The 14,159-nt window shown below is 41.5% G+C and overlaps 1 protein-coding gene across 1 annotated transcript in view; it reads right to left on the bottom strand.

The window, feature by feature from the left end:
• Window positions 1-491: 491 nt before the first annotated feature.
• LOC118357737 (glutamate receptor ionotropic, NMDA 2C-like) overlaps window positions 492-14,159 on the bottom strand; it is a 94,802-nt gene continuing 81,134 nt past the window's right edge. Inside the window, exons 13-16 of the mRNA XM_052478436.1 lie at window positions 11,119-11,279; window positions 10,698-10,885; window positions 9,880-10,112; window positions 492-2,129 (exon numbers count right to left, since the gene is read on the bottom strand). Of these exons, the coding sequence (XP_052334396.1) occupies window positions 492-2,129; window positions 9,880-10,112; window positions 10,698-10,885; window positions 11,119-11,279 (2,220 nt within the window). The remainder of the gene's footprint in view (window positions 2,130-9,879; window positions 10,113-10,697; window positions 10,886-11,118; window positions 11,280-14,159) is intronic.

A 14,159-nucleotide genomic window follows, 5' to 3' on the forward strand; every position in this document is an offset into this window, starting at 1 on the left:
AATATAATGTTTCAAAGCAGCAAGTAAATTCAACATTCCATCAAAAGCCAGGGGTTCTTCAAAGGGTTCTCCTATAGGGATAGCCGAAGAACCATTTTAGGGTCTAGATAGCACCTTTTTTCTAAGAGTGTGAAATTTGAAGAAAAAGGGACATCACTGTGCTAGAATGAGCAAGCTGCAGTACAGTTACCTCCACTACACATCCTTTCAGTTTCATGCTTTTTCCAACATGGCCATTTAACATTTAGTCAAACACTCTACTTTGTCTGTTCAATAAGGAATAAGGCAGTTCAACTGTCCAACCTACCTACCCCTCAGCTTACCACCTTTACTGTACAAATCCTTTGTGTACATGTTTCTGTGTATGAGACATATCCCACCTCCCTCTGAAACGGTCACTGTGGATCACAAATCTTAAATGTGGAAGTCAAACGGTATATTCTATTGTATAAATTCCAGTATGTAAAGTCTGCACTGTTTGTCTGTGTCTCTCAGACCTCTGACTCCAGACTAGACACGCGTCCCCAGGGCTGGGTCACACAGGATCTGTCCTCAGACCTCAAACCTACTGATGTATCTCCTCTCTGGGGCTCTAAGCCCGGATCCTGGTCCTCTCGGTAGGCTCCATTGGCCCCATAGGCTCCATACAGACTGTCCTGGTACAGCAACCCCCTCTGGCCTCGAAAGCCACCACAGGGCAGGAGCTGGCATACTGGACTGGGACTAGGGTATGTACCGGGGCTGGGGCTGGCGTGGTTGCTGGATGCCTGGGAATGGGCCTGAAGGTCCAGGGGACCATGGTAGAGAGGCAGCCCAGGGTAGGAGGTTAGATAGTGGGAGTACTGTCTGCTGAGCAGGTTGGTGGCTCTCCGGACCCCCCCAAGGCCTACCCCCCCTCCGCCTCCTTGACCCCCCAGCATGGCCTCCCTGTAGGTGGGCAGGTGGGTGGAGTTTGAGTACCGCAGCTTCTTACGTCCGTTCCCTTTCCTCTGGTCCTGCCTTATATGGAGATACGCATGCTGGCGAGTTGAGGTGGCAGGGTAGCATAGGTTGTTCCGGAGAGGGGCGGGGTTGTAGAGTTTAGTGGGAGTTTCTTGGTCGGCCATGACGCAGGGGAACAGGTCTGGTAAAGCAGAATGTGATTGGCAATCAAGGGATGTAGGCAGAGTTTCGTCCGGCTGGAGAATCCGCTCACTCCCCCAGGTTGCTCGGAGGAAAGATGGCCGTCGGTGGAGCCTCGGTCTGCCTGCCAGAACCAGCTCTTCGAGGGGAAGAGGCCAGGAGCCAACGCAGCCTTCTACCCCAGGACAGAGCATCGTTCCTGGGTACAGGGAGTCGGGCATCTGGGGCGAGACGTTGTTCTCCTGGAGGTGGTTGGCCCGGAGTTCACCCAGACACACCGTCTTCTCCTCCCTACGCCTCCTCCACTCTCCTCCTCCTGATTCCCCTGAGAGGAGGCTCTTGCTCCTCCTATTCTTCCTGGAGGGTTCTGTGTGGGATGGATGGGAGATGGCTGAGGGGTGGTGAGAGGAGGGGTAGATGTCTGGCAGCTGAAGCTCACTATAGGGGATGAAAGGAGAGCGGGGGTGGGAGATGTGCTGGGGCTCCACATACAGCCTACCTGTGGAGGGTTGAGAGTAGGAAGAGAGGGGGTCCCCTCCAGCCAGGTCAAGGTGAGGGCTACTGAGACTAGAAACAGAAAGTGGTCTGTCGTAGAGGGAGGAAGTGCGAGCCGGGAGCGTGTATCGTAGGGGCGTGGGTCTCGCCAGCCCCTTCTGCCTGTTCAGAGAAGTCACTACACCCAGCGTGCAGTATTGCGGGATGAGGGGGTGCTCGGGGGACAGGTGTGTGTGTGTGTTCTCTGTGACATGAGAAAACCCTCCTGGAACCATTTCCGTGGTGACCTGCTGCGGAATGTGGACTGGCAGGTTGCCGCCATGGCGACCCCAGTGTTCTATGGTCTTGGTGGCATGGTCCAGTGAGGTCTCGACCTGGGCAGAGTTGACCAGGTCTTTAGCGGTGCGTAACATCTTAAGCATGTTAGCCTGGGCGTAGTTAGTTGTCAGATCTGAGTTTGCCAGGTTAGGGTGGTCTGGTTCCTCCACCCCGTTGAAGCAACTGTAGATTCCCTGGGAGATGGAAGAGAGAGGGAGAAAGGGATAGAGGAGGTTAGATAGAGGGAAGGAAAGTAGAGGAAGGAAGAGAGGAATGGGGGGGTCGAAGTGAGAAAATTATGATCTATTACACTTAAAACATGAAACATTAATCTTCTGCACATCTACCATTCCAGTGTTTAATTGCGATATTGTAATTACTTCGCCACCATGGCCTATTTATTGCCTTAACTCCCTTACCTCCTTTGCACTCACTGTATATATAGACTTTTATTTTTTCTACTGTATTATTGACTCTATATTTGTAAATGAGAACTTGTTCTCAACTAGCCTACCTGGTTAAATAAAGGTAAAATAAAAAAATGAATACAACTAAAGCTGGGAATGTCAATACGATCAAACTAGCAAGGGCAATGATTGCAATAATCACATCGCAATGATCAGTCATAACGTTGCTAATAGGTTAGGGTATCTATTTATGTAGGAAGCTAAAAACACAGATTCTAACGTTATCTAGCTAGCTATCAAGCTGCTAGGAGGATGTCATGTCATGCCATGCCATTGGAGGAGTGGGTGAGTGACTGACTTCTTCCCCTCCTATCTTTTTCCGGAGCACCCTCGTTTGAGTTTGCCAGAGCACAGAACAACTGATGAATTTACAAATGCGCAACACCTGCTGAATATGACCGGTGTCAATAAATGTAGACAAAAAAGTAATAGTTAGTCAAGAATGCACTAGATAACATGTAAACAGCCTAACCAGCTCTGCTACAGGCAGTAAAATTGTCAGCATGAGGTGTTCTCTAATTTGTGTCTGGAAGTAGCTAGCTAGCAAGCTAGGCAACTTTAACCAGTCAGCTTGGGTGCTTGGTTGGGACAAGCATGCATTGGCAGGCAAGCTGCAGAAGGACGAGGAGGCTACAATTCCCCATGGTTCAGCAGTACAATTTTTAGAGCCTACTCGCTGAAAACGTTTGAGAGGGTTAATCTAATGTTGCTTCGTTAGATATTAGCTCATCTTGCTCTGGCTGGCATTAGTTTTTTAACTTCTTGATGTGTGTAACTGCGGGAGAGAGAGCCTAACTTTTCATGGTTGTTTGATCAATAGTACTGTAAAGTTCCCAAATGTAAGAGGACTCCCATGGTGTTAACACATTTGCAGAACTCCTTTCAGGTGTATTTTGTGGCTTTTGTCGAATGAGTTCTAATTATCTAAAGCTGTGCTGTTGCAACTGCCTGCAAACACACAGTCCAGTTCAAAGTGAATGATGGCAGGGCCGAGTGGCAAATGGCTTGTTTGTATAAAGGCCTACTGTAGATCTGATTGGCTATAACTCACCAGTCTCTGTAGACTCCGGTCCTGGACAAAACAGTTTTATTTACTGCAGTGTCTAAAGCCTTTTGTGACTAGGGGGCAGTATTTTCATTTTTGGAAAAATAACGTTCCCAAAGTAAATGGGATATTTTGTCAGGACAAGATACTAAAATATGCATATAATTGACAGTTTGGGATAGAAAACACTCTAAAGTTTCCAAAACATTAAAAATATTGTCTGTGAGTATAACAGAACTGATGTTGCAGGCGAAAGCCTGAGAAAAATCCAATCCGGAAGTGCCTCATGTTTTGAAAGCGTTGCATTCCAATGCATCCCTATTGAGCAGTGAATGGGCTAAAAACTTCCTAATGATTGATTGTGTACTTAATTTGAAATGTTCCTTTGACCTGTAATATAATTTTTTAAAGTTTTTGTCCAATGTAACGCTGACCAGAACCAGCGTTTGGATATGTATACCAAACGCGCTAACAAAAGTAGCTAATTGAACATAAATAACGGACATTATCGAACAAATCAAGCATTTATTGTGGACCTGGGATTCCTGGGAGTGCATTCCGATGAAGATCATCAAAGGTAAGGGAATATTTAGCATGTAATATATGGTTTATGTTGACTACACAACATGGCGGATATCTGTTTGGGTTGTTTTGGTCTCTGAGCTCCGTACTCAGATTATAGCATGGTGTGCTTTGTCCTTAAAGTTTTTTTTACATCGGACACAGCGATTGCATTAAGGAGAATAATCGATTATTCCGTGCATAATAGTTGTATCTTTTATCAATGTTTATTAGGAGTATTTCTGTAAATTGATGTGGCTCTCTGCAAAATCACCTGAGGTTTTGGAAATACTAAACGTAACGCGCCAATGTAAATTGAGATTTTTTTAGATAAATATGAACTTTATCGAACAAATAATACATGTATTGTGTAACATGAAGTTCTATGAGTGTCATCTGATGAAGATCATCAAAGGTTAGTGATTAATTGTATCTATATTTCTGCTTTTTGTGACTCCTCTCTTTGGCTGGAAAAATGGCTGTGTTTTTCTGTGACTTGGCTCTGACCTAAACATAATGTTTTAGTTTGCTTTCGCTCTAAAGCCTTTTTGAAATCGGACACTGTGGTGGAATTAACAAGAAGTGTATCTTTAAAATGGTGTAAAATACTTGTATGTTTGAGGAATTTTAATTATGGGATTTCTGTTGTTTTGAATTTGGCGCCCTGCACTTTCACTGGCTGTTGTCATATCGATCACGTTAGCGGGATCTCAGCCCAAAGAGGTTTTAACCTCTTGCTCCTACCTGACACGCAGGCGTCCCATCTAGACATCTGGAAATGCAAATGCGCTACACTAAATGCAAATAGCACTCGTTAAAATACACATGCAGGGTACTGAATTAAAGCTACACTCATTGTGAATCCAGGCAACAAGTCAGATTTTTAAAATGCTTTTCGGCGAAAGCATGAGAAGCTATTATCTGATAGCATGTAACACCCCAAAAGACCCGCAGGGGACGTAAACAAAATAATTAGCATAGTCGGCGCTACACAAAACGCACAAATAAAATATAAAACATTCATTACCTTTGACCATCTTCTTTGTTGGCACTCCTAGATGTCCCATAAACTTCACTATTGGGTCTTTTTTTCGATTAAATCGGTCCATATATAGCCTAGATATCGATCTATGAAGACTGTGTGATCAACGAAAAAAATAGCGTTTTATAACGTAACGTCATTTTTTTAAATTAAAAAAGTCTATGATAAACTTTCACAAAACACTTCAAAATACTTTTGTAATGCAACTTTAGGTATTAGTAAACGTTAATAAGCGATCAAATTGATCACGAGGCGATCTATATTCTATAGCTGTACGTCTGGAAATAATGTCCGGGTAAATCTCAACCAAAATATCCGGTCGGAGACCGGAAGAACTGCGCTGCCTTGTGTCTGTTTGACCAAGAAACAAATCGTAGGAAAATGACAAGACTGTTGACATTGTGTGGAAGCTGTAGGTATTGCAACCTCGGCCCCATTTAATGTGGATCACGTTTAACAATGGGTTGAAGTGGCGCATGGATATATTTTCCCATTTTCAGTGATCAGATTTTCCTGCACTTTTCGATGAAACGCACGTTCTGTTATAGTCACAGCCGTGATTTAACCAGTTTTATAAACGTCTGAGTGTTTTCTATCCACACATACTAATCATATGCATATACTATATTCCTGGCATGAGTAGCAGGGCGCTGAAATGTTGCGAGATTTTTAACAGAATGTTTGAAAAAGTAGGGGGTAGGAGTAACATTAAAGTACTTAATGTCATCAGTTTTTGTCCAGAATATTAGGTAATTGAAACTGAAACAGCGCATCCCGAATGGAGCCAGCAAACAATGTACCAGGCCAGCTGTGATTTACAACATGATAGCAAAATTTTGGGACGGCCAGGAAATGTATTGGGGAATTATATTAATCATGCACTGAACTACATCCATCTATTCTGACAAAAATGTCTTAGTGTACATCATGGAACATTGAGTCAAATAGATCTTTTAAACCTCGTATAAAGTTGGTTTTGTAGCATAGACTGGGAATTTTATCTTTTTTTACTGATATTATGATTGTCTGTTTGTTTCATATCTGAATAGTTTAGGTCACCGGTTACTTTGTGTGCTAAACGTGATATTTGTTTTGCAATGGGAAGGAGTAGTTGTACCTTTCGATTGGGAATTGCTTAATGGTTGTGTTTTGTAATGTTATGATTGGGACCTACTGGCTTATTTTGCCTGAGTTTATGGACTGCTTATCCTTTATCAAAATGCTGCATGTGACTGCTGTCTTTCCATCGGCCCTATGTAATGGTGCCTGGAGAAGTGGGTATAATAACATTTTGCCAAAAGTTCCCAAACGGCCCACCCAGCGAAGTAAAGGCACCCTGGTGTGAAATATCTAGTTTTTGTAAAAGTTTTCCTATAGATTTTTCCGGTTCTCACTCTAAATCACACTTATTTTAAATAAAAAATGTTTAAAAAATATTGTCATAGCCTGGCTCCCCAGTAGGTGGGCCTCTGTCCACCTAGGTCCATACATGTCTACGCCCCTGATGCAAACAGTGCATGATGACAATTGTGCATCACAAATAGCAGTGGTGTAAAGTACTTAAGTAAAAATACTCTAAAGTAGTACTTAAAACCAGTTAGAGATAGGGGGCAGTATTTCCACTTTGGATGAATTGCGTGCCCATAGTGAACTGCATCAAAATCTGTCCTAAATTGCTAATATATGCATATTATTATTAATATTGGATAGAAAACACTCTGAAGTTTCTAAAACCGTTTGAATTATGTCTGTGAGTATAACAGAACTCACAGGGCAGGCAATCTTCCAAACAAGTTTTGAAATCCTGAAAGTTGGGGCAACTTTGACGTCATCGCCCCCTCCCTACCCAACAAGTTATGGATCTGGAAACACTTCATACATCTTCCACTAGATGTCCTCATTCAGTAGAAAGTGTAATGGAGCATTTGCTGTGAACTTTTACCTAATGGGAAGGAAAGAAGTCGGTGTCGCAAAATAATGCCATTTTGTTGTGGCGCATTAGTCTTTGAGTGCTTCCAATCAGCCCCAGATGAAAACGAATGATCCGGTTGGAATGCTATTGGATATATATGATTATAACATCCTGAAGATTGATTCTGCACTTAGTTTGACCAGTTTCTTCGACCTGTAATATGTCTTTTGGAAGTTTTGGAAGTTTTCATGCAAAGTTATCCTGGACCAGAAGTCATTTTTTGGGCATGTGAGCTGAAAGTGGTTGCAAATGCTGCTACTTGGACACTAGAATTGAACATTATGAAACAAAATGATTTATTGTTGAACTAGGACTTCTTGCACTACATTCTGAAAAATAAGATCATCAAAGGTAAGGGAATATTTATGTTGTAATTTTGTATTTCTGTTGACTCCAACATGGCGGAGAAATATTGTTACGTCTGAGCGCCGTCTCAGATTATTGCAATGTTAGGCTTTTTCCGTAACGTTAAATCCTGTTAACTTAACGTTAAATCCTGTTGAGGCGATGGTTCCCCTACGGGAACTCCACCCCCCCCGTTCAGCTGAAAAGGTGGCGCAGGGAATGCAAAAATATTCTTTACAAATATTTAACCTCCACACTTTAACAAGTCCAATGCATCAAATGAAAGAAAAACACCTTGTTCATCTACCCAGCATGTCAGATTTTTAAAATGTTTTACGGCGAAAACACAACATATATTTATGTTACACCACCACCAAACCAAAGAAAAAACGTAGCCATTTTTTCCAGCAAAATATAAAAATCACAAAAGCAGGATTTAAAAAAAAAATCTATCACTAACCCCTTGAAAATCTTCATCAGATGACAGTCATATGACATGTTACACAGTACATTTATGTTTTGTTCGATAATATGCATTTTATATCCATAAATCTCATTTTACATTGACGCCATGTTCAGAAAATCCTCCAAAATATCCGGAGGAATTATAGAAAGCTACGCCAGATAACAGAAATACTCATCATAAACTTTGACTAAAGATACATGTTCTACTACATATAATTAAAGATACACCGGTTCTTAATGCAACCGCTGTGTCAGATTTTTTTTTATTAAGTCGTTTTTGGGGGTATCTTTACTGTACTATTTATATTTTTGACAACTTTTACTTCACTACATTCCTAAAAGAAAATGTTCTAATTCACACACATATCAAGAGAAGGTCGCTGGTCATCCCTACACATGCTTCATTTGTAATTGATGTCTGAGTGTTGGAGAGTGCCCCTGGCTATCCGTAATTTAAAGAAACATGAAAATTGTGCAGCCTGGATTGCTTTATAGAAGGAATTTGAAGTGATTTATACTTTTACTTGTGATTCTTAAGTATAATTATTTTAGCAATGACATTTACTTTTGAAACTATATTTAAAACTAAATACTTTTACTAAATACTTTTACTCAAGTAGGATTTTACTGAGTGACTTTCACTTTAATTTGAGTCATTTTCTATTAAGGTATGTTCCTCTTTTACTCAAGTATGTCAATTGGGTACTTTTTCCACCACTGACAAATAGCCTACTAATCAACACTTCAGACTAAACCTTTTCATTAGCTGGTTTGCATACCCATTGTTTCATTAGTCAGCATTTACCGGCTACCAATGTCATTCTTCTCTGAGCTGAGTGCTGCACGCTCTTGCTACCTGCAGATGATATTCTGCTGAAACTAGGTTGTTTGCGCGGCACACATGTGAATATATTTCACATGCTTTGCAATTGTGGAGGCTTCTTTTGTGCACGATTTCTCTATTGTACTACATCATTGATAAGTCGCATACCTCCACTAAACTACTTTGACACGCATCAGTAGGGATTAATAAGTGAGTATATGCAATGCCCACTGAAAGAAAAGTAGGTGTATGGTTTATATCTGCTATAGCCTCCACTACTTTGTGTTCTACAAAAAGTGCACTCCCCTACATGAGTGCGCTGTTATTACAGTTGATGTCCATTCAGAATCAGAAACCTGTCAGACACTGAAGGCCTATAGGTTTGCCACTGCGCAAACATGTCTATAATAGATATGAAGGATGTTATCATGCTGTATTCATGTTTGAAGAATATTTGGCCTGGCTGAATGGAATGACCGACACTCAATGTGGTCTCGATACCGGACTCGAGATCGAGACCTGTCTTGAGTATTACAACACTGCCTATAGCTAAACAAATACACACACACACACACACACACACACACACACACACACACACACACACACACACACACACACACACACACACACACACACACACACACACACACACACACACACACACACACACACACACACACACACACACACACACACACTTTCTGAGCAAATAGACTCATACTGCATCAGCAAACAGAGAGCCGAGTCTCCTGACTGCCCTGTTCACAGTCGACTGAAAAACTGACAAAGCCCAAATTAATTTGGCCCTCAGGGGCCCCCGTAGGGATTAATTATCAGATAGTCATTTAGCTGCAAATCTGATAAGCCCTGATACAGGCACAACTCTGCAATTACACTCTGCTAGAGCAGGACGTACACACACATACTCTTTGTAAGAGTGGTGTTGGAGTTGGGTCTATAGATTTTTGGCTGGTAATGTTATTCCTTCCTTGCTCCTGCCTCTCCTCTCGACAACAACCACGCTTTATTTACATAGATTGGTTGTTGATTAACACTAATCTTGAGCTGGAATTGTAACTGTGGTTCGTGCTCATTATAACTATAGCTGGCAGATGATAATGTAGTCATTGAAATGATAGGCGGCGTAAACAGTACTAAGAGCTCATATCAGGCTTCATACATTGGCCACACATCCTCTCTCTCTTTCTAAACCTCTCTCACCCTGCTGATAGCGAGCAGGAAGTCCATGCGAGGAGACTTGTCTAGTTTCTTGCGTAGTTTCCAGTAGAGTAGATGTTCCCAGGCAAACACCAAGAGACTGAGCCCCATGGCCACCAGTAGCATGTAGAAGACCCCGGCCATGTTATCTATGTCCAGCTTACTACTCATCACCTCGTTCTTCTCATTCTGACAGATGCCTGACAGCCAGACCGTCTCCAAGCGCTGGGTGTCACCTGGGAGAGAGGAGAGGAGAGGAGGGGGTCATGGTCATAATCCCCTTGAGGAGGGACTGGACTCACAAGTGAATAACTAGTCAGATTCAGCTGCTTTAGCTTTCTTTCAAATAAGGGTAGTCTATTGAGGAACACATTATTTATGACTTACAAATTGGGGTTAGCAGTGAACAAGAGACGACTTCCATAATTCTACCATATCAGTATGACCACAGATGGGTAATTGTACTGAAGCTCCTGTTAAGAAAAGAAAAGAAACCTTTTCTGTGTCTGTATGTGTGTGTGTGTGTTGTATAGTTTGTATTCCCAACACTGCACTCATGATATCTCTAACACCTCCCTGTGGTTCCTACGATCCTACTGTGATAGCGGATATTAACTCTTACTGTATGAGTGTGTGTGTCCATAATGGTTATCATCCTCACACCTCCCTACTGTGAGGAAGGATATTAACTCTCTCTCTCTAAGCTTCACCCCTGGTGATGCTGCACACACTGTCACCAACAAATGGAGAAGTGCCAGCTCTACAGGCTGTGTGCGTGTGCGTGCGTGCGCGCGTGCACGTATGTGTTTGCAGTGGCACACCGTCTCCCAGGAACTGCAGCAAGGCCAGGTCAATGGGTCGTTTCCATCTGGAATCTTTCTGCAGGGCTATACCATAGCCTGTCGTGGCAAACACTTTCCCAGAGCCGATAGTCACAAGCTTACAGCCCTCATCTTTCCCTGCCATGTAGTTCAACACCGCAGCATCATAGATGAATGCGTCCAGCTTCCTATTGAATGACACAAAAAATACTCAGACAGTGATGTAATAAATCTCCAGATTATATTAGGAATGAGTTATAAAGTAGATGCACAGGGAGCCAAATAAAACTCCTTCCAGTAAATGGGACTAAATCCAATTTTTGGGTTAATGGACTGTAATTTATTTTGAGGTCATTGGGATGAGGGTTAGAGTTGAGAGCTGGAGGAGTGTTCAGTATTAAGCGCAGTGTATTTTTCTTACCCTGTCTTGAGGCTGTTGAGGGCATCCTCCACTCCTTTCTGGTTGTATTTGACCATGTGTGCATGCATGTCAGGGTAGTTACTTCTGATGTTCCTCTCTGTACTGCCGTTAGGGACCGTACCAAAACGGAATGGAGGGTAGTGCTCCTGAGGCTTCTGGAACTGTAGGAAGTGATGAGGAGAGGAGATTCAGTTCAATGAGATCTAATTCAGAGCCGTCCTATTAATTTCAAACTGATTCAAATAAATGCAGTTCCACTCAATTCAATTTAATTTGATTGAATGTCATTCTACCCTTTTCAATTTGAGTAGATTTGATATAATTCAAGGCCATTATTTTTGAGTCAATTCAATAGCCATAGATTGCCCGGACCTGCTGTTAGCCTGGACCTGCTGTTTTCGATTCTCTTTCTCTACCGCACCTGCTGTCTCTAACTCTGAATGATCGGCTATGAAAAGCCAACTGACATTTACTCCTGAGGTGCTGACCTGTTGCACGCTCTACAACCACTATGATTATTATTATTTGACCCTGCTGGTCATCTATGAACATTTAAACATCTTGGCCATGTACTGTTATAATCTCCACCCGTCATTGCCAGAAGAGGACTGGCCACCCCTCAGAGCCTGGTTCCTCTCTAGGTTCCTTCCTAGGTTCCTGCCTTTCTAGGGAGTTTTTCCTAGCCACCGTGCTTCTACATCTGTATTGCTTGCTGTTTGGGGTTTTAGGCTGGGTTTCTGTATAAGCACTTTGTGACATCGACTGATGTAAAAAGGACTTTATAAATACATTTGATTGATTGATTGAGTTCAGTCTACCACACTCAAAAAGAAAACGCTGCTTTAAAAACAACTCAATTTGGGTAAATATAGGACAGAACACATGTTGGATTATTTTGACCCAGCAGTTGGGTCATTTAAGAACACATTGCCAGAGCCAGGTTGGGTTGTTGATGCTGCAGTATTTAGCTAAAATCAGAGATGGGTCAAACAAATATCACAACAAATATTATGGCTGAACTCAAATGTGCTGGTTGATAAGTTACCTGTATTTATGGAAAAGATGTTTGAGAAGGTAATTTTGTTCTTAAATGATATTGTAAATTGGAATGGTAGAGTTATGTCCTTCATGGAGTTATCAGAATTGTACGGGAAGGTCTGCTCAATCCAAGAGTACAACCAATTGATTACAGCATTGCACCAAAAATGGAGGAGGTGAATGGCAGCGGGAGGAGGTAGGGAACTGGTCTGTCTGCCCAATATAAAGGATCAAAACTGGCGGAGGAATAAATAGCATAAATAGGAAAGTATACAAGTTTCATTTGAGGACCAGGATGTTGACAACTGTGCCAGACAGATTTCAAATGAGTTGGGAAGAGATTTTTGATGTACCGATTCCATGGTACAGGGTGCATGAGTTGATATATAAAACAACGCAAGACTCAAGACTTTGTGCTTTTCACCTAAAATTATTATATAGAATTCTTGCCACCAACAAAATGTTGAATATTTGGGGCATAAAATCATCGAAGCTCTGCAGATTTTGTTGTGAGGATACAGAATCAATAGACAATTTATTTTGGTATTGCCCTCAGGTAGCCTGTTGCTGGTTTCAGGTTCAGGAATGGCTGAAAATGCATAGCATTGATCTAAAATTAACCCTAGAAATAGTACTGTTAGGAGATCTGGAGAGACCGGGTCAGTCAATTACTAATATACTAATACTCTTAGTAAAAGTATTTATCTTCAACACGCAATCTGTAGTTTCTATTTGATTAGATAGATTGAAATTGTACATTAAACATCATAGCATAGTTGAAAGATATGTGTTGCGTAGAAACACGAAGTGGTTGGCCAGCAGAGATAGATGGAATGGGCTGAGGGAAGCTGAGGGTTGGTATGTGGAATAGGGTCAAGTGGGAGTGGAGGTGCTGTGTGAGAGAGAGAATGATAAAGAGAAAGGAAATCAAGTACAAATAAAACATAATAAAAGTACATTTGAATGACACTAAGTGGCAGTGTTTTTACAACTAATGCCAGAGTCTGATGCCGTGCAGGTGTTTGTAGATATATACACAGACTCTAATTCAAATAAACGCATACAAGAACACACACATACATGTAATAGTGCCAGACATGCACACAAACATATACAGTAGGCATTGCTGTTATGATTTCAGTTGTCCTTGATGTCCTTTGTTTTTTGTTTTTTGAATGTATTTTTATTTATTTATTGCATTGTTGTTTGCTGTTTTCGTCTGTCTTTTCCTTTTTTCTCATTAGTTCTTCTCTTGCTTGTTGGTGCATTGAGGGGTTCTTGAGGGTGGGGAATGGAATTAATTGTATTTTTAATTTTTCCTCTTCCGGGGGGCTGAGGGGTTCTCGAATGGTTGAGCGACAGCTATTGGGGAAACTATGACATAATTTATATCGCTATCAAGCACACGCACCCTCACACATAAGGATGGCTCTGTTGCGGAAAGACTGATACATGTTTGATGCTGTATTGTCTGTCCTTCATGTTCTAATACTTTATTGTTACCCCCTCCTTGTGCTTTTTGTAATAAATAATTTTAGAAAATAAAATAAAAATTAAAAAAATTAAAAAAAATAAAAATAAAATAAATAAAATAAATAAAAAATAAAATCAGAGATGGGAATTATTTCTATTACACGTATTTCAAATATGTATTTTAATCACACTATATATACAAAAGTATGTTGACACCCCTTCAAATTAGTGGATTTGGCTACTTGAGCCACATCTGTTGCTGACAGGAGTATAAAATCAAGCAGACAGCCATGAAATCACCATAGACAAACATTGGCAGTAGAATGGCCTTAATGTCATAGGATGCCACCTTTCCAACAAGTCAGTTAGTCAATGTTTTGCCCTGCTAGAGTTTCCCTGGTCAAAGGTAAGTGCTGCTTTTGTAAAAATGGAAACTAAATTAAATCTAGGAGCAACAATGGCTGAACCACGTAGCTCACCGAACAGGACCGCTGAAGCGCATAGTGCGTAAAAAACATCTGTCCTCGGTT

The sequence above is a fragment of the Oncorhynchus keta genome, chromosome 24 (assembly GCF_023373465.1).
Source record: "Oncorhynchus keta strain PuntledgeMale-10-30-2019 chromosome 24, Oket_V2, whole genome shotgun sequence".
NCBI lineage: Eukaryota > Metazoa > Chordata > Actinopteri > Salmoniformes > Salmonidae > Oncorhynchus > Oncorhynchus keta.